Genomic DNA, 21926 nt, shown 5'->3' with positions numbered 1-21926 from the left:
GAGCGTGAGACTGCTGGCCGGATATCCTGGTCGCAGACAGTGAGTGAGAGTTTCCTCCAAGCGCCCCGGAAGTGGGCGCCCGCTTGTGTTACCGGACAGAGTGGCAGAGCCAGAGGTCTTTGAGTGGGCAGAAAGCCCGCCTGATTATGCTAGCAGCTCTGACTGACTGAGCCTTACCCAGAGCCCTGTGCTGAGTGGAAATAGAGTGGGGAGTTGCCAGCTCTTTGAGCCTCTTACTATCCAGGCAGAGGCAGCAGCAACCCCATAGCTGGATTATCAGGCTACTAATTAAGGAAGGAAAGACTAGGAGAAAGGCTCCAGGAACACGGACTCTCTCACTGTCGGAGCCTATAAATGCTATTGAGCTTCGACTGCCAACGAGACTAAAGCACAATACATGACATTGCCATAGAGACTTATCAACTGCAAACCTCTACCTGAGAGTGCCAAAGGGGCAGAACCCGGGGTACAGAGTCACCGACCAGGAAGAGGGAGAGAAAAGAAAAAGCAAGAAGATAACCTCTCAAAATCAAGAATAATCTGCAGACTTTATAACCTATCCCATTTTATTATATTTGTTCGTTTGTTTCTCTTATCTTCATTCTTGATACTTTTTTTTCCTCCTCCAATTTGGCCGATTAACTCTCTACTGGTCTTACTCTCTCCTCTCCTTGAACTACACTACCCATAAGTGTTACATCTCCCATTATCTTTTCTCTTCTCTTCCTTTCTCTCTATGAGGGTTGCACTCCAAAACCCTTAACTCTCTCTCTCTCTCTCTCCTTTCTTTTTTCTTCTTTTAGTGGTTACCTCTTTTTTTCTCTCTCTCTCTTTCTTTTCTCCCTCTATATTAGTTTCTTCCTTTCTCCTTTACATCTCCTCTCATTCAAACCTCAATAACAAACAAATTATCTTATCTGGGACTCAAACCTATGTTTGTGGCATTTTGGGGGGTTTTTACTTCACCTTTTTAACTCACTAGCAGTGCTCTCATCCCTGGCTCTCCATATTATCTAGTTCTTGTTCCACTAAATACAATAGTAATTTTTTAATTTGTCCCCCCATTTTTCCGTTTTCCTCTTATTCCTCTCATCATAACTCTTAGACAACCAATACCTAAAAGCAAATCATTTCATTCTTGACCCAAATTTTTTCCTTATTTGCTTTTTGTGGGTCCATACGCTCTTTTATTTTTTCTTTTTTCTTTCCTTTTTTTTTTTTTTCTTTTTTTTTTTTTTGCCCCTTTATTACTTTTCCCCAATTCAGGCCCTCCATCACAGGCATTGTTTGTTATAATTCACAGTCCACCACAAGATTTTCTCAAAAAAGAGAGGAGAGGAGAGGAGAGGAAAAAAAAAGGGGGGAAATAATTTCCTTTTTTTTAATTTTTATTTTATTTTATTTCTTTTATTTCATTATTAATTTTTTTAAAAAAAACAACTCTTTTCGATTTGTTATTTTTTTATTTTTTTTAACTTTTTATTCTTTATTAAATCTCATTAATACTATCAACAAAACCACCCTCAGATGCCATTAAGGAAGAGAAAATCGAATATCATGGATACAAAAGAAAGAGAGGTAACACAGCTAGATGAGGAAAAATCTATGGAGAAAAAATTTAATATATTGGAAACCTTGGAGCTAAATGACAGAGAATTCAAGATAGAAATACTAAAAATCCTCTGAGATATACAAGAAAACACAGAAAGGCAATTTACGGAGCTCAGAAAACAACTCAATGAACACAAAGAATATATGTCCAAGGAAATTGAAACTATAAAAACAAATCAAACAGAGATGAAAAACTCAATTCACGAGCTGAAAAACAAAATAACAAGCTTAGCTAATAGAACAGGTCAGATAGAAGAGAGGATTAGTGAAATAGAAGACAAGCAACTTGAGGCACAACAGAGAGAAGAAGAAAGAGACTCAAAAATTAAAAAAAATGATATAGCCCTACAAGAATTATCTGACTCCATCAAAAAGAATAACATAAGAATAATAGGTATATCAGAGGGAGAAGAGAGAGAAAATGGAATGGAGAACATACTCAAACAAATAATAGATGAGAACTTCCCAAGCCTGTGGAAAGAACTAAAGCCTCAAGTTCAAGAAGCAAACAGAACTCCGAGTTTTCTTAACCCCAACAAACCTTCTCCAAGGCATATCATAATGAAATTGACACAAACAAACAGCAAAGAAAAAATTCTCAAGGCAGCCAGGGAAAAGAAGAATACAACATATAAAGGAAGGCCCATTAGATTATCATCAGATTTCTCAGCAGAAACTCTACAAGCTAGAAGAGAGTGGACCCCAATATTTAAAGTCCTGAAAGAGAGGAACTTTCAGCCACGAATACTATACCCATCAAAGCTATCCTTCAAATACGAAGGAGAAATAAAAACATTCACAGATACAGAAAAGATGAGGGAATTTATCATCAGAAAACCCCCACTCCAGGAATTACTAAAGGGGGTTCTCCAATCAGATACAAAGAACAAAAAAAAAAACAGAGCCACAAGTAAAAGCTCCAAGAAGAACACAATAAAACCAAATTTAAACTGTGACAACAACAAAAAGAAAGAGGGGGAGAAGATGGAGATTAACAGTAGCAAAGGACAATGGAGTGCAAAAGTACTCACAAAATAGTTCGCTACAATGAACAGGGTAGGGACCCTTTTCATTACTCAAAGGTAACCACCATTGAAAAAACCACCACAGAAGCACATGAGATAAAAAAGATAGCAACAGAGGAAAGATGCATGGAATACAACCAAATAAAAACAAAAGATAGAAAAACAAAAGAGAAGGATCAAACAAGACACAAAACTAACAGAAAGCAAGATATAAAATGGCAATAGGGAACTCACAAGTATCAATAATTACACTAAATGTAAACGGATTAAACTCACCAATAAAAAGGCACAGAGTAGCAGAATGGATTAAAAAAGAAAATCCAACTGTATGCTGCCTACAGGAAACTCATCTAAGTAACAAGGATAAAAACAAATTCAAAGTGAAAGGCTGGAAAACAATACTCCAAGCAAATAACATCCAAAAAAAAGCAGGTGTAGCAATACTCATATCGGATAATGCTGACTACAAGACAGGAAAAGTACTCAGAGACAAAAATGGCCATTTCATAATGGCTAAGGGGACACTGAATCAAGAAGACATAACAATTCTTAATATATATGCACCAAATCAAGGAGCACCAAAATATATAAGACAGCTACTTATTGATCTTAAAACAAAAACTGACAAAAATACAATCATACTTGGAGACCTCAATACACCGCTGACGGCTCTAGATCGGTCATCCAAACAGAGAATCAACAAAGACATAGTGGCCTTAAACAAAACACTAGAGCACCTGGATATGATAGACATCTAAAGGACATTTCATCCCAAAGTGACTGAGTATACATTTTTCTCCAGTGTACATGGATCATTCTCAAGAATTGACCATATGTTGGGCCACAAAAACAACATCAGCAAATTCAGAAAAATTGAAGTTGTACCAAGCATATTTTCTGATCATAAAGCCTTGAAACTAGAATTCAACTGCAAAAAAGAGGAAAAAAATCCCACAAAAATGTGGAAACTAAACAACATACTTTTAAAAAATGAATGGGTCAAAGAAGAAATAAGTGCAGAGATCAAAAGATATATACAGACTAATGAAAATGACAATACGACATATCAGAATCTATGGGATGCAGCAAAAGCAGTGATAAGAGGGAAGTTCATATCGCTTCAGGCATATATGAACAAACAAGAGAGAGCCCAAGTGAACCACTTAACTTCTCACCTTAAGGAACTAGAAAAAGAAGAACAAAGGCAACCCAAAACCAGCCGAAGAAAGGAGATAATAAAAATCAGAGCAGAAATAAATGAATTAGAGAACAGAAAAAGTATAGAAAAAATTAATAGAACAAGGAGCTGGTTCTTTGAAAAGATCAACAAAATTGACAAACCCTTGGCAAGACTTACCAAGGAAAAAAGAGAAAGAACTCATATAAACAAAATCCAAAATGAAAGAGGAGAAAGCACCACGGACACCGTAGATATACAAAGAATTATTGTAGAATACTATGAAAAACTTTATGCCACTAAATTCAACAACCTAGAAGAAATGGATAAATTCCTAGAAAAATACAACCTTCCTAGACTGAGTCAAGAAGAAGCAGAAAGCCTAAACAGACCTATCAGTAGAGAAGAAATAGAAAAAACCATTAAAAACCTCCCCAAAAATAAAAGTCCAGGCCCTGACGGCTATACCAGCGAATTTTATCAAACATTCAAAGAAGACTTGGTTCCTATTCTACTCAAAGTCTTCCAAAAAATTGAAGAAGAAGCAATACTTCCAAACACATTTTATGAGGCCAACATAACCCTCATACCAAAACCAGGCAAGGATGGCACAAAAAAAGAAAACTACAGACCAATATCTCTAATGAATACAGATGCTAAAATACTAAACAAAATACTAGCTAATCGAATACAACAACATATTAAAAAAATAATACATCATGATCAAGTGGGATTCATCCCAGAATCTCAAGGATGGTTCAACATACGTAAAACGGTTAATGTAATACACCATATCAACAAAACAAAGAACAAAAACCACATGATCTTATCAATAGATGCAGAAAAGGCTTTCGATAAAATACAACACAATTTTATGTTTAAGACTCTCAACAAAATGGGTATAGAAGGAAAATATCTCAACATGATAAAGGCCATATATGATAAACCATCAGCTAACATCATATTAAATGGCACTAAACTGAAGGCTTTCCCCCTTAAATCAGGAACAAGACAGGGTTGTCCACTCTCTCCACTCTTATTTAATGTGGTACTAGAGGTTCTAGCCAGAGCAATCAGACAAGACAAAGAAATAAAAGGCATCCATATCGGAAAAGAAGAAGTAAAGGTATCACTTTTTGCAGATGATATGATCCTATACATCGAAAACCCCAAAGAATCCACAAAAAGACTACTAGAAACAATAAGCCAATACAGTAAGGTCGCAGGATACAAAATTAACATACAGAAGTCAATAGCCTTTCTATATGCCAACAATGAAACAACTGAGAAGGAACTTAAAAGAATAATCCCCTTCACGATTGCAACAAAAAAAATAAAATACTTAGGAATAAACATAACAAAGAATGTAAAGGACTTATATAATGAAAACTATAAACCATTGTTAAGGGAAATTGAAAAAGATATAATGAGATGGAAGAATATACCTTGTTCTTGGCTAGGAAGAATAAATATAATCAAGATGGCTATATTACCCAAAGCAACATACAAATTTAATGCAATTCCCATCAAACTGCCAATGACATTTTTTAAAGAAATAGAGCAAAAAATCATCAGATTTATATGGAACTATAAAAAACCCCGAATAGCCAAAGCAATCCTAAAGAAAAAGAATGAAGCTGGGGGCATAACAATACCTGACTTCAAACTCTATTATAGGACCACGACAATCAAAACAGCATGGTATTGGCAGAAAAATAGACACTCAGACCAATGGAACAGAATAGAAAGTCCAGAAATAAAACCACATATATATAGTCAAATAATTTTTGATAAAGGGGCCAAGAACACACAATGGAGAAAAGAAAGCCTCTTCAATAAATGGTGCTGGGAAAACTGGAATGCCACATGCAAAAGAATGAAACTGGACTACAGTCTCTCCCCCTGTACAAAAATTAACTCAAAATGGATCAAAGATCTAAACATAAGACCTGAAACAATTAAGTACATAGAAGAAGACATAGGTACTCAACTCATGGACCTGGGTTTTAAAGAGCATTTTATGAATTTGACTCCAATGGCAAGAGAAGTGAAGGCAAAAATTAATGAATGGGACTACATCAGACTAAGAAGTTTTTGCTCAGCAAGAGAAACTGATAACAAAATAAACAGAAAGCCAACTAAATGGGAAATGATATTTTCAAACAACAGCTCAGATAAGGGCTTAATATCCAAAATATACAAAGAACTCATAAAACTCAACAACAAACAAACAAACAATCCAATAAAAAAATGGGAAGAGGATATGAATAGACACTTCTCCCAGGAAGAAATACAAATGGCCAACAGATATATGAAAAGATGCTCATCTTCTTTAGCTATTAGAGAAATGCAAATCAAAACGGCAATGAGATACCACCTCACACCTGTTCGATTAGCTGTTATTAGCAAGTCAGGTAATAGCAAATGTTGGAGAGGCTGTGGAGAAAAAGGAACCCTCATCCACTGTTGGTGGGAATGTAAAGTAGTACAACCATTATGGAAGAAAGTATGGTGGTTCCTCAAAAAACTGAAAATAGAACTACCTTATGACCCAGCAATCCCTCTACTGGGTATATATCCCCAAAACTCAGAAACATTGATACGTAAAGACACATGCAGCCCCATGTTTATTGCAGCATTGTTCACAGTGGCCAGGACATGGAAACAACCAAAAAGCCCATCAATAGATGACTGGATAAAGAAGATGTGGCACATATACACTATGGAATACTACTCAGCCATAAGAAATGATGACATCGGAACATTTACAGCAAAATGGTGGGATCTTGATAACATGATACGAAGCGAAATAAGTAAATCAGAAAAAAACAGGAACTGTATTATTCCATACGTAGGTGGGACATAATAGTGAAACTAAGAGACATTGATAAGAGTGTGGTGGTTACGGGGGGGAGGGGGGAATGGGGGAGGGAAAGGGGGAGGGGGAGGGGCACAGAGAGAACAAGATAGAGGGTGACGGAGGACAATCTGACTTTGGGTGGTGGGTATGCAACATAATTGAACGACAAGATAACCTGGACTTGTTATCTTTGAATATATGTATCCTGATTTATTGATGTCACCCCATTAAAAAAATAAAATTATAAAAAAAAAAAAAAAAAAAAAGAACTAAAGCCCCATAGATGAATTAAATTGAACAAGGAGATCAGCCTGTGAGATCGGGGCCCTGCATAGAAGACCCACATGTTAAAAAGTTGTTGAAATGTGTTTCCTGGTTCTACTAGGGAAAAGTTTTATTCTCTACAGAGCATTAACCTGAGGACAGTGAAAATTTTATTTACCAACACTTGATCAGCAAAATTTGAAGGTGAATCAGTGTGTTAAGGCACACAATATACACACATTTGAGAAATTTAGTAAAGCGATTTTATGTCAGTTTTACCATACTTTAAAGTCACATTTAGTGTTCCACTGATTCTAAAGTGTCAGAGTCACGTATATCAGGTTCTCTCTTGAAGATGTAAATGATTACCAGGTAACTTACAGCTTGGATTTTTTTATGGATCAAGTTCAGAAGAACCTCAGATTGCTCCCAAAATTTACTAATAAATTTACTGCATAACTAATAATAATTAATATTATTTGCTATGTACCATATTGCAGAAAGTTTACTTATATTTTTCATTAATTCTTACACTACTGCCTTCAGATATACATCATTATCCTCATTTGACAGTTGAGCAATCTGAAAGTCAGGGTAATTAAGTAATTTGCATCTGTTGGAGTTGGGGTTTGAACCCATGTTTGCTCCAAGCAGCTTCTTTTCCTCCAGATTACACTGCCCTCCTTCAGACATGTTGATCATCAACCTCTAAGGTTGGCAGCTGTAGAAAAAAGATATTAAAGCTCTGATATTTTATTTCTAATAATAAATTTATTTAAAAGAATTATTTTCCCTGTCCTTGGCTGTAGCTATGTTTTTCTGCTCTTTTTCCAGTTGTTTGAACAAATAGGAAACTGCACATTAGGCAAAGGTCACATAGAAGGGAGCTGATAATGTAATTTGCAAAAGGAGAAATGTTATGAATAGCTGATATTTTTAGAGTGTTATTTTTTTGTTCACAATGGGTTTTGGTTTCCAGCTTGATTAAATGTAAATTTTACAATGTCTGATGAAAACTAACAGATGAGAAACTGATTGATGCCAAGAATAAGGAGGGAAGATATAAGCCGCACTCATAAAGCCTGTCTGAGGGGTTGGCCAGATGGCAACCGTGATCTTTTGAGTCCTGGTTGAAAAGCTTTGCTCACTCTCTGCCTTGTTGGAGAGTTCCTCCTTGACATGACTCCCCCTGGGATTCTGGTTACCTAGGAGGGCTGCTTGATCTTTAGAAAAGGCATACCTATCAGCATACTTCCTTTAAACTTGTGATCCCATACCTCAAATGGGCTCCATCCTACTATGATTTTCTAACATGCTTGTCCTCCCCCCACCCCAATGACTCTTTTATGCCTTCTCCTCTCTTATACCTGCCTAGGCCTCTCTATCTCTCATTCTCAATAGATAATTTTGTCTTCCATTTATAGAGAAAATTTAAGCTATTAGATAGTAGCCCTCTCATCTTCCTTCACCAGATCCCCAACCTACAATCTGCCAAGGAAAAGTTTCTCAATCTTTTAAAGGTCTGTCTCTGCTTCCCTTTTTAGAGAATTTGTTCCTTTGGTTATTCTCTTTCTCCCATCTTCTCTAATGGACCATTTCTGTCCACATTTAAATGTGCTTTCAATCGCTTAACCCACTTTTTAATTATGTATTCCCCCAACACACTCTTCCACTTCCCTTCTTTTTTTTTTTTTTTTTTTTTTTTTTTTTTATTTTTCTGAAGCTGGAAACAGGGAGAGACAGTCAGACAGACTCCCGCATGCGCCCGACCGGGATCCACCCGGCACGCCCACCAGGGGCGACGCTCTGCCCACCAGGGGGCAATGCTCTGCCCATCCTGGGCTTCGCCATGTTGCGATCAGAGCCACTCTAGCACCTGAGGTAGAGGCCACAGAGCCATCCCCAGCGCCCGGGCCATCTTTGCTCCAATGGAGCCTTGGCTGCGGGAGGGGAAGAGAGAGACAGGGAGGAAAGCGCGGCAGAGGGGTGGAGAAGCAAATGGGCGCTTCTCCTGTGTGCCCTGGCCGGGAATCGAACCCGGGTCCTCCGCACGCTAGGTCGATGCTCTACCGCTGAGCCAACCGGCCAGGGCTCCACTTCCCTTCTTAGTCACATTGTTGTGTCTATGTCTTCTCCTTTCTCACCTCCCATTCTTTAGTAAGCCCATTCCAATCTGTCTTTGGTTTCCACCATTTCATCAAAGTGCCTCTTGACCTTCATATTATTAACTCTAAGAGTCACTTTGCACGTTTCTGACTTGGTCTATCGAAAGTGTGTATGTGATAGACACCTCTCCCTCCTTGGCATGCTCTCCTCTCTCTGCTCCCAGAACTCCATGCTCTGCTGATTTTTCTCCCACCTCTCTGCCTGCTACTTCTCAGTCTCCTCTGTCACTCCTTCTTCTCTACCTGAGCTGAGGGCAGCGATGCCGATGGCTTGGTCCTGGGTCTTCTTCTCATCTCTACTCATACTATCTCCCTAGACAACCTTACCCATTCCCCTCACTTTAAATATCATCTACATTGTGATGATGCTAAATGAATTTCTTCAGCCTAGAGCTCATCTCTAACTCACTTTGGTATATCCAACCACCTACTTGATATCTCTACTTGAGTGCCTCTTGTACAAAAATTAACTCCTGCCTCACTTCCTCTTTTCAGGTCCTCAAACATCTCTGCATCTTTTGTGTCTCAGGGTCTTCATATATCCTGCACCCTCTACCTAGACTGATCTTCCCTCTGTTATGCATATAACTGACTTCTCATCTTTTAAGTCTGTTCTGCAGTTACACCACCTCAGGCCCTTTCTGACCACTTGGTCTAAGCAGATTCTCTCATCACTTTCTGTCACTGCATAGAGTTTATTTCTATCATAAAAATTATCAAAACTTGTCATGAATTACTTAGTTTTTTCCTTTTGGGGGGATCTTTTTTCCCTTCTAAGCTTTGTTTTAGCAAGGATCATTTATTTTTTGATGTATCCCCAGCATATTACAAGATGCCTGTGACCAGTCAGTATTTGGTAAATATTTAAATGAATGAAACAAAAGCAGGACACAGGAATGGAATGACCTTGAACATTTTGGTCTGCCTCTATCTTTCTCATCTTGGTGCTGTCAAGTTTCAATAGCTGTCTGTCTATCTACAACACCTCTTAAAATATGAATAAAGGTGAATTTGGGAGCATGAGGAAAAGGGAACACTGATGCATTATTTGAGGTTTAGGTTTAGGTAGGATTCATGGACTAAACCATTATAAGTCTTGTCTCAACATAGAAAGATTGAAATGAACTCAATCCAAGGAGTTTCCTCACTTCCAATGAGGAATCAGGCCAAAGACATGGTTTGGTTTTCAGATGCCCTATCTGTCCCTGAAAGGACGCCCTGTACTTCCCTTTTCTCACTAGTGGAAAAACAAATGGGGACCCAGATTGTGAAGCTTCTGTTCCCTTGCCAACTCCGAGCTGTCTGGAGGAGATTAGCCAGGAGACTAAGGCCAGGATGGAGGAAGAAGCATACAACAAGCAGAGGTGAGTCAGACTTCAGCCACTCTGAGGTCACCTGGCAGGTCTCAGAAGATACCTTCCCATGGGCTTTTCCTGTCCCTTAGAGGATTCAGGGCAGCAATTAGTGGCCCCAGGACCTCCCCTCCTTGTCTCAGTGAGGAACCACAGAGGAAAGAGCAGTACTGTTCCACAGGAAGGACAGAAGGAAGCAGGGCAAGAGGGTGTGCTCAGACAATAACAAGACTGCCCTCTTTTTAGGCAAAAAGCCACCAGAATGTTACTTCCCAGAATGATCTGAAAATTCAGGGCTCTGGGTGGGTTCCTCTTGGTGGTGCCTAAGGCTTCCTGAGTACCCAGAGCAGTTACGTCACTTCCAAAAATGCCCAGAAGCAACTGCAACACTGCTTGCTACAACTGCCTCAACCTTTCCTTCTTCCTGTATACTGGAGTCCCCTCAACTTCCACTGGCCCCTTCAGTAGCAACTCTGGCTTGTCAATCATCAATGGGACAAACTACAAATCAGGGCCCAAGCTCACCCAGGTTCAGAATATCCTCTGATCATGCATTGCACCCTGAGCTTCTTTCCCCATGGCTCCTAGGGAGACACAGCTTTCCACTGGTCTGAAACTGTGGGCTTCTGGGTAGCAGCTGCAACCACTGTGCTGGGGTTGCCCCAGCCAGTCTGTGTTGGCCATAAACCCTCAGCTGTGAGATGAGCAGGAAGGACATATTCAGTGTAATGTTGATCCTGGGAGAAGGAAATCCACAGGGTTTCTCTTGGAAAGCCTGTCTTTTAACCCACAGCTGTCCTCTGTACTCAGTATGTGTAAGGTGAATGCCTCCATTGGCTTTGTACACATTTACTGAGCACCTCACTAAGGCAGGCTGCATGCCTGCCTGCCACTTCCTCAAAACCTTCCAACCCCCTGTGAGATGAGTGACACCCTCTCCATTTTCCAGGTGAGAAGCTGAAGTGCCAAGGTTACATAGAAAACAAACGCAATCTCAACCCCACTGAATGTTTTGTAGGACAAGATCCCAGTCACATTTTTCCCCTCTCAGTATTGTCACACTTTCATAAACAGGAAGGATGACTGGAGAGCGAGGGGAAATTGTACTGACATGAGCCATGTGATTCAGTGGAGCTTCCCAGCTTTTTCCTGTTGTGTGGAACCACAGGAAGTGTATAATTCCTGGAGGTGCTCAAGTCCCCTCCTGTAGGACCTCAGGAAAGGATGCTCCGTGCCTGGTCTCTTCAGACTCAATTGTTCCTTTTTGCCTTCCAGATACGAGGAAGGTCTTAAGAAGTCCAAAGAGCTTCAAGACCTAAAAGAGGAGGAGGAAGAACAGAAGAATGAGAGTCCTGAGGAAACAGAAGAGGCAGAAGAAACTGAGAAAGAGGGAAAGGAACAGAGAAACAGGTTGGAGCCCTTGCCATTGCTGAAATCGGTCACAATTCATTAATTGCACAACATCTCTGGAGGTGCCAGTCCATGGCACCAGTGGGCCTATGGCCCAAATAAGCAGCCAATAGAAACCAAGAAAGCAGTGATGTTGGGGGAGGAGGCAGCAAAGATCCCAAAGAGCCAAAACAGTTAACAACGGGGTGTTTATAATAGCTGAGAGGTCAGAGGTGCAGAGTGTGTGTGTGTGGGGGGGGGGACGACGGGGGTTGTAATCAGGAACCAAGGAACTAACTGCAAGGACTCTGACTGGAGTCCCTCCTAGCTTAGCCACAGCTAGCTCCCTTTTGAGCCATCCACATGGAAGATCCAAGGTTAAGGGAAGTGTCCTGAAGCTTTAGAGGGGGTTTCTTACAAGAACAGGGGCACAGAGAACAGATGAGTATAAGGGATAAACTCAGCTCGGTGGCAAAAGTGAGTCTACAACAGGTCCCTTCCTTGCTGCTTAAACAAGCTTGGTCATCTGGACAGTGTTTTTACATTGGATTGAAAACACTTAGGGATTTTAAAATATTTCAAGTGTATTTTTCTCTAAATCTGAAAAAACATATATAATATGTAAAGGTAGTATTCATCCTGAACATATAGATCCTGGTAGCCCCAACTTCATATATTCTATCCTATTGTCTCAATACATTCAAACCAGAATTCTTGACTTTGATGTTTTAAAGTGTGGTGACAGCAAAGTTGGAACACTTCTCCAAAATCTTTGTTTTTATACTCCTGAGCCATCCTAACTTGAGAATGGCTCCAGCCAAAATGATTAATTATCTAATTAGCTGCTAAACTTGGGACAGGGTATGTGTCTATGCCTCATTGTTGAGAGACTCTGGAAACCACAAGCATGTAACAAAAAAGGTAATACAATAAAGATTAGATGTGAGCTAAAAATGCTTCAAAGCACATAGGAACAACCAGTAGAGCCCAGTTGGTAGAAGATTCAACCAGAGTGGAAGGTCTCAGCCCACATGAGTTAACGCCAGTGTTCAAGGGAAGAGCTATGTAGGAGAGCTGGAGAAAATGCTTCACCATCGAGAACAAACCTGTGCTAGGATGCACCAGCTCTCCTAGTGAGAGAACCCCCAAGTTTCAGCAATGAAAGCAAAGCCCCTACTCAAGACAGTAGATCCTGTTCTCTTATGTCTTCTCTCTTGGGGTCCTCTGCTCTTATTTTTTTACAGACCACCACAATGTCTTCCTTCCCTTGAATGCTGTCAAGCCCAGGCCTGAACAAGGGAGTTCTTCATTTGACTCCCTTCAATATAGCTAACACAGGCTGGAGCTTCTAACATTTCCAAACACTAGAAAGAACAAAAAGGAACTAAACAGAGAGAGGACATGGAATATAAACAGTCTGGATTATAAAGCACAAGGCCGGGATCCTTATCTAGCTAATTTGATTTTAGACAACTGGCAGCTCCCTCCCATTTCATGAAACTCCAGGGAAGATAAGGCTGTGCCTAGGTTCCTCTCCTTACAGCTCCTGGGCAGCAGCATAAGGAAACGGCCGCCCTTAGCATCCATCATCTGAGAGTGTCCTCTTGATCCTACTGATCCTGAGGCCTCGTTCTCCCTCCAACCTTGGCTCCCTTTCACATTTACTTTTGGTCTTGGGTACATGCTTATCCCTTAGGTGGATGTCAGACATTGGCATAGCCCTCAGAAGAGTCCTTGTCCTTTGGCACAGGGGTGTGTAGCTTCACCTTTTCAGGTCCAGCAGTGAGAATCACCTTTTCTATGTTGACCAACACTGCTTTCATATAAACTTCCCACTCAAAATTAAGGGCTCTCTTCCTCAACTGTGACCCAAGCCAGATGCACCCTGAGAGCTGTTGTCTTCAATGCCAAGCAATCCATTCACTTCTGAGTTCCTTACACTCACAGTTGCCTGCAGGCACCTGCATTCAAACATGATTCTCCCATGAATTTTGTCATCTCACTATCAGGCAAGGTCTGAAGTCATTAAGTTCCCTGTCCTATTTAGTGAATTAAAAAACACATTGGGGTAACCCTAGCAGCTGATTCCTTATTTAAGAGATTCAACAACAAACACTAGAGCCTTTTTGTCTGAATTTCTCCTCTGTTTAAAAATAGATAATAATGTAATCTGTTATGATTATTACTTTCTGGAGAATCAGCTTAAATAAACTTTGGTGAATCAACCCAATATCCTAACCATGTTAAAACAAAGAACACAATCTCCTGACATTATGCAATACATTGAACAAGTAAGACTCATAAGGTGCAAAAGAAAACTTTTATCTTTTCTACCACTGCCTGTGTAAGCCTACTCTATGGAATTAAGATACTAGGTACATTCCTGTACTTTTCTAGTAATTCAGAAAACATGAGTTCTCTGGTCAAGTTTAAGTCCCAAGAATAACCTCATTTCAGTAATAAAATGGCCAGTTCCCTGAAATACTGAGAATTTCAAGCTTCTTATAAAGTTAAAGTGTCTTTCCTCTCCCAGCTCTGGTCTGCACCAGGAAGGAAATCTGCAGTGGAGACGGAAGCATGGCTTCTCTCTCACTCTTCTACTTGCACTCCAGCCCTCCACCCTAGCATTGCTAATGCAGTGTCTGACCTCTCCAGTTAATGCTGGGAATGGGAATCTAGATTAAGGGGTAGGAAAAGCCTTACCTGACTGGTATTACTGTGGCGGGGCTTCAAGCCTTGGCAGGGGTTGAAAGCTGACTTCTGACTTTGTTCAGTGTGGTGCTTTATGGGACCTTCAGAGAAAACCACTCCTCATCACAGCATCCCATATTTACACGATTGCTCAGGTTCTCTCAGCTGCAGGTCCCTTTATGAGGCTAAATGCTTCTCTTCCATTTGGCTACTCAAAATCGTCTCTTGGTCCTCAGGCATCTGGAAGTACACCTTCATTGTTCAGCTTCTAAGGTAGAATTTCCAGACAGGACCCATGACATCCCATGCCAGCTCTCTTTACCTGATTACATCCAGTAGAAGCAATATATGTACCTTTGGCCCACTATTGCTAGGAGGATACTATTCCACATCATGCCCCCCTACTCTGATGCCACAAAGCACTTCAGCAGGATCCTTGCTCTTCAGATTTCTCAGGTGTGAGTCACATACAACAGTCCACTGTCTTCCCCTTACTGCAACGTATGGAGCTCTCCACGCAGCATTCCTGAAGCCCCTCTTTCTCGGCCCAGGTGCCAGGGAAGCAACTTCACCCCTCCCTATAGAGGAGTGAGTACAGCTCAGAACAACCAAACCTTGTTTTCCAAGGGAATTCTTTTTCTAATCTAGTTCTATTTCTAATGTCTTCTATAGGCTGAAAATGGGTGACCAACTTAAGGGTCACAAAACCAGATCCTGACATTCTCCTTTGCTCAAGAAGGTTGTGTCACAACATAAGGGTGGTGTTAGAGTGGCATTCTCCTCACTGTAGCAATTTGTTTTGAGCATGAAAATACAGCTCCAAAAGAAGGACTGCTTTTATCATCCAATTATATCTAAATAGAAACCAAAGAATCTAAATAGAGCTGAAAGAAAACAAGCTTTTGTTTCTAAGCTCTCCCTTCCCAACAGTTGTGTAAACAGCAGATGATTTTCACCTTGGCTAAGGGGCTCGCTGTTGTGCTTTACTTAATTGTTCCTGAAATTATCATCAGAGGGTTCCCACATGGAAAAGAAACCAATCAGTGCCTTAGCTTAGCATCTGAATCAGGCACCCTTAAGTATTATATCTCATTCCTTTCTAAAGAGCTTATTTACTGAGTCATTTTATTAATTGCTACAGCATCTTTTTTCTACTACTCAGCAACAGCCTGCATACTTCACTGTCTATGTGAGCCTCAAGATCCTTAGAAAGCATCCCCTGTTACTTTTCTCATCTATTCCATTTAGTGATCCTCAATATTCTCAATAAAAAAATTTAATGATTGATTTTTAGAGAGAGAGGAAAAGGGGAGAGAGGGAGATAGAGAGGGAGAGAAATATAGATATGTTCCTATATGTGCCCTGACCAGGGGTCAAACCTCAACCTTTGTGTATCGGGATGATGCTCTAACCAATGGAGCTACCCAGCCAGGGCTCTCATTTGATATCTGGAACTAGAAATAGAAAGAAATTCTAGGTTAACGAATGTGTCCAGGGTTTCTGCAAAGTGTTCTAAGAATGGACTCTTCAAAATGGGCCATCTGACAAAATGTCTTTTCACTTGGCCACAAAGAGCAGAAAAATTGAAAGGTGGTTGGGAAGAGAGGAGTGAAGCAGGCCAAAAATGGAGGGACAGAGATAAAAGGAAAGGAGGGAAGAGAGAAAAGAGAATGGAAAGGGGAGGGAAAAGAGAGTAGAAAGGGGAGAGAAAAGAGTATGAAAAAAAGAGGAGGAGGGAAAAATTAGGGAATAAAAATTAATGGGTTTGAGAAAACATCTTGAATAAGCCACCCAGAGTTTTCTGGAGGTTCCTACTATCCTCCAGTTGTTCCAGGGATGGTTTAAAGTGAACTCTTAAGTTTGATCTGGTTCCTTGTCATTTATCATTGACATCAAGAGTCTTCTTGCCTGGCCCATCATGGCACAATGGATAGAGTGGCAACCTGGGACGCTGAGGTCCCAGGTTCAAAACCTTGAGGTCACCTGCTTGAGCACAGGCTTGCTGCCTTGAGCACGAAGTTATCAATATGGTCCCTAGGTGGCTGGCTTGAAGCCCAAAGCCACTGGCTTGAGCCCAAGATCGCTGCCTCAAGCAAGGAAGGGATCAGTCATTGGCTTGGCTTGAGCACCCCAGTCAAGGCACATATGAGAAGCAATCAATGAACAACTATGGTTGATGCTTCTCATCTTTCTCCTTTCCTTTCTCTCTCCCTCTCTCTCTCTCAAAAAAAGAAGAGTCTTCTAGTAGTTTAGCATAATCCTTCCACTCTGGACATAGTCAGATGTGGAACTGAGAAAAACAAATTATGTGTCCGAACACAGAGGCAGACAAAATTAGAACTTGGAACTGATCACTAATACCACCAAGTGCAGAAAAGATGATAGGCCAGTCAGGATGCATGGGAGTGTGGATCAAGCAACCTTGTTCCTTGGAGCTTGGGAGAGTTCATATGCCTATGACCATCTCACAAACAGATGAGGACATGTGTGAATGAATGAATGATCAAACAAGAAAAAAGGGAGTTATATCTCAGTAGCTCCCAACAGGTTTATGGGCTGGTAGCATCAAAACTACCTGGGGAAAGTTTGAGATTCTTATTCAGTAGGCCTGGGTATTTTGAATAAGTGCTGCCAAGCAACTATACACCACTGAGTTAGAGAACTACTACTTTGTATAGCATGGAAAGTATTCCAGACAGAGAAGTATGGGTCTGGGCACCATACATGTGTTCAATATACCAACCCCCTATGTGTTTTTTCATTTGACAGCAAACTTGAAGAATTGGTTCATTTCTTACAAGTCATGTATCCCAAACTGTGTCAGCACTGGCAAGTCATCTGGATGATGGCTGCCGCGATGCTAGTCTTGACTGTTGTGTTGGGGTTGTACACTTCCTACAACTCTTGTGTGGAGCAGACTGATGGGCCCCTGGGAAGATCCACTTGCTCAGCCACCCAGAGGGACTCCTGGTGGAGCTCAGGACTCCAGCATGAGCAGCCTGCAGAGCAGTAGGAAGCCTGACATCCTGCTAGTGCCCTGCTCCAGCACACAGCCCGTCACCCTTTCCCCAGGTTATAGTGCTGTCAGACCTGGGTGTGGGCACACCATCACCGGCCCGCTGAGGAATGAGCAGGGATTCTTTCACAATCAGCTCTTCTGTGGGAGTTCTTCATACAGAGTAACCTGTGTTCTTGGAGGATCAACAAAACTGCCCTGGGAAAGCAGCCAGTGAATGAAGAAGTCGCCATCACCAAGGAACTCTAATGGAAGGGAAGGCCGCCTGCCCTTGGCTCAGACAGCCAGGAGAAATAAAACACCTTCACTGCAGGGTACAGTAAAAAGCTCACTCTCCCCCTTTTCCTCTTTGCAATAGGAAATCAGGAATAATTGTGCCTAACGGCTAAATCCAACTCTGAGAATCAGGCCTGGAATTTGGAGTCACAACGTGAATACTTTCCCATTTCCCGTATCTCATTCTCACTGACTCTCTTTCTGCTCCTTTGGAACCAGAGTTTCTCTTTACAGAAGCAGGAAAGGTTTCTCAGAAAAACATTTAGTCTGAATTTAGCTCAGTGCTTGAATGCAATGGAAAGATGTGAATCAATATATATGCATCTGTACACACACACAAAACACACATACACACAGCACGTGTGTGCATGAAGCCAACAACTCTCCAAATGTGTGCCCTGGGTGCTGTAGATAAAGCCAACCCACAGATTTTCACTAGGCACGGGCAGTCACTAGATACCTGTTCAATGAGCTCCCCATGTGGATTTAAGATGTTTCAACAACACTGAAAACTCATGGCTTCAATGGTGAACTTGCTGGTCTCCATTTCAGGTACTAATTCTAAGCTGCTATCCACCACATTCTATTCCCTGTTTGTTCTCTCCCCATTGAGAACAGTTAGCCCATCTCTCAGGTGAACGAGGAGATACAGTGTGCTTACAGCAGCCATGTGCCCACACGTAAGTGTGCAGTTGTACCTTAGTGCTTCAGTTCAAATAGAATTTCCCACTTAAACATCTGTTTCAGAGCATTCCCAATTGTGTATTATAACACGTATAGAGCATACCCCACCTTCAATTTGACCTCGCTCTACCTTCCTTCATCCCTCATCAGTTTTTTTGGGGGGTGTTGTTTTCTGTGTGGATTTTATTGTGGTTGTTTTGCTTTTGTTTCTGTTTTATTGTTGATAATTTTGTTGTTGTTGTTGCTAATATAAAACTTACCATGAGACAAACACGGTTCTAGGTATTAATATAAGTAATAACTCATTTAGTCCTCAAGAAAAACAAAAAACTATGAAGTGGGCACTGTTCTTCTCATTTTCAGATTAAAAAAAAAACGGAAGCACAAAAAACACAAGGAACTCTCCAAGGACAGCCAGTTAGTAAGTCATGGGGCTGGAACTCAGACCCAGGCAGGCTGGCCCAGGGGCTATATTCTTAAGCACTGCACTCAATGTCCTCTTTTAGTGGTCTCCTAACTGGATGCCTTACATTCCAGTCCCACTCCCCCAAATGGCCCTTCAGCACCTCCAAACTGTTTCTGGTTCCCAGACTAACCTGTTTCTTCTCATAGCTCTGTTTCTCCACTCACTAGTTTTTCTTCTGCCATGCTCTTTTCTTCTGGTCACTCTTCAGGACCAAGTGCAAAGATCATCCCCTCCACACAGGCTTTATGGACCTCACTCCAACACCCTTCTATACCCAACACAATAGGACACACTGTCTGGGCTTTCTGGCACTTTTTAAACATCTTTATTATTGACCATTACAACTGTGTGTAACAATAACTTCTTTATGTGTTGCTCTCCCCTACATTTTTTTCCTCAAAGACAAGAATTATGTCTTACCCATTCTCTGGGTAAGGGTCTAACATGGTGGCTAATGCTTGGGAGGTTGTCATTAAATGTTGATCAAAAGAACAAGGGAGCCTTAAGGTAGCGTAGAGCTGCCTGCGAACACCTGGCATTTTGCATACTTCTCAATACCAACACTATCACCACCACTATCTCACTAAGAAAAATAACATTTTTATTAGCCTCAACTTATTCTAATATTGTTTATTGTACTCTGAGAGAGAGCAGAAATGAGGCCCTACTAGCAACATCATTTCCAAGTTTAAGAACGAGGCTTCATGCAACCACTCCTTTCATAAGACCCACCTAGACTAGGCCTTGCTTTAAAACAGGATGTTACTTTAGAGTGGTTATTTCAGTCCTCTACAGTGACTAGAAAATCACTGGGAAAGAAGCCCAAGCTAGGGTTGACCAAGGATGTGCCATTACGGTAACGAGGTACAGATCAAAGCAGACAAACTTGGGGGCATGGATGGATGATTTCCCCTCCTCTTTCCAGGGAGACCAGACATACTGGAGGAGCTTTAGGCCCTCCAAGCCAAAGACAGGATGCAAATAGAGCTCTTGAGAGAGTGGCTGTGAACAGAGCTCTAGGCTGATAATGTCCAGTCTCAGCCTCTCCTAAAGAAGAATCAGCCTGAGCTGACCCACTGTCCACTGGGCCACAGGGTTCCTGCCTTTGTTTCCAGATGAGACAAAGGCCAGGAGAGGGGGTACAGGGAGTTCCCGCACCCCCAGCTGTTTCACAGAAAGGCCTGCAAGAGCATGCCCAGACGAGGCCCTCACCCAGACTACACTGAGAGTAAGGAAGGTTGAAGAAAAGAAGGGGCATAAGAGTAACTACATTTCCAAGAGCATTCCTGAGAAAGTACTTGTTGGTATTTCTTTTCTGAAAAGCAAAGATCAACCGGAGGTGGATGGAACTGTTGCCAAAGCAGTAGTGAAATGGAGAGAAACAGGTCCTGTATTTCCGACAGTGATATTGATCTGAAATAAAAGTTTCCCTCAAAATGCCTCTGAGTCTGACATTTCTGCTTAGCCCTAGGGCTCTGGGTGCCTATTCTCAGTTGCAGAGTGATGTACTGTTTGTACCATTGTTGATGTCACCTCCTAAAAGGACCTTCACTTTTTAGTTACTACAAAGCAAATATGTATTTCTCCCTATGTACAGCCTGACAGAGTCAGTGGAGACAGAGATGCCAGATTTGTGTATCACTGGCTGTCAGTTCCAAATGTTGTTAAACCTCACACGGGAGTGTTAGCCTTCAACTATAGAGTGTCACGTGCCTGAGTTTGAAAATAAAAGCACATTTCTAAATCTTTGGCAACAGCTAAATGCCTTCTTATTTTGTGGGGCTGAGCCAATAATCTTGCCCCAAACCTGAATTAAACAGATCCCATTGGCTATTAGTGTCTCCCAGAAGCACCCTGGAAGTCCCCCCACCCCACCCTCATCCCAGCTGCTGGATCAGTTCTCCTCCTCCTCCCCTTCCCCATTCTGATCTTAGTTTCCTGGACCTTCCTGGCCTATTGTGGTGGTGGTTTTTTTTTTTTTAACTAATACATTTTGCTGTGATTGAGACTGTTGAGTTTTTATCAATCTAATTTTCATAGCTAAATTACATTTTTCAGTCTTTCTTGAAACTAGGTGCAGAGAGATGTAGACCTTCCAGATCTAGTTTCCTAGAAACAAACTATCTTACCCAATACTTCAAACTCTCTTTATTCCCTTGTTCCTATCAAATTCAGAAGGTTTGTTTAAGGACCTATGGCCTGAGAAGCTGGCAGGACCACTAGGCAGAAACCTAATCTTTGAACGGGCACTCACAGCACTCAACTGTCACATGAGCAAGAGAGAGGATTTTAGTGTATTAAGCCATAGAAATTCATAAACGCATTATTGCAGTTTGCCTAGCCTAACTAATGCGTACATGTGAACCAGAAATGGGGTGCTTCAATAACAAATATTCAAAATATGATGCACTGGCCTAGCAGTCAAGTGGCAGGAAATAAACTGATATCAGGGGCTGGAAATAGTGTGGCCCATATTGTAAATAAAACATCAAAAAAATATTTGGTAAAGTTGTGTCCACAATAACTTAAGGTAAGCCCATGGACAGCCTTTATCTAGAAGTGGTTGGAGAAAAACACAGTGTCGGAGTATGTGGAATTTTACCAACTGCCTTTGGCAAGGTATTGCCAAGAAAGAAAAAAAAAAAGCATTTAGCAAAGAATTGGCTATTTGGAAGGAGAAAGGAAAAAAAAATAGTGTTCAGACTGAAGGGTTAGAAAATCTGACTGCTTCGAAACCCCAAACAGTAAGACTAAGAAGAGCTTTGAGTGAAAAAGAACCAATAAAACTTCTCAGTTGAACCCAGATCAACTCAGCCCTATGGATTAAGACTAGATTAAGGGTATAGCTATTTCATTTGTGGTTTTGTATGAACTAGCCACCATTAAGTAGGGGTTGAAAGGGGAAGCAGGCATGGGGCTGAGAAAGCAAAGAAATATATCTTGAGAATTG

General features: G+C 41.1%; 1 protein-coding gene across 7 annotated transcripts in view; it reads left to right on the top strand.

Moving 5' to 3' along the window:
- IRAG1 (inositol 1,4,5-triphosphate receptor associated 1) overlaps window positions 1-20725 on the top strand; it is a 148657-nt gene extending 127932 nt beyond the window's left edge. For all 7 annotated transcript variants that reach the window (XM_066250951.1, XM_066250953.1, XM_066250952.1 and 4 more), the window contains 3 exons: window positions 10344-10466; window positions 11730-11864; window positions 17304-20725. In XM_066250951.1, coding sequence (XP_066107048.1) covers window positions 10344-10466; window positions 11730-11864; window positions 17304-17547 — 502 coding nt within the window. In that variant the 3' untranslated portion in view covers window positions 17548-20725. The remainder of the gene's footprint in view (window positions 1-10343; window positions 10467-11729; window positions 11865-17303) is intronic.
- Window positions 20726-21926: the final 1201 nt, after the last annotated feature.

This window comes from Saccopteryx bilineata, chromosome 1, assembly GCF_036850765.1.
Source record: "Saccopteryx bilineata isolate mSacBil1 chromosome 1, mSacBil1_pri_phased_curated, whole genome shotgun sequence".
NCBI classification, from domain to species: Eukaryota; Metazoa; Chordata; class Mammalia; order Chiroptera; family Emballonuridae; genus Saccopteryx; species Saccopteryx bilineata.
The sequence above is the reverse complement of the archived record's forward strand: the minus strand, read 5'-3'. Positions and strand labels throughout refer to the sequence as shown.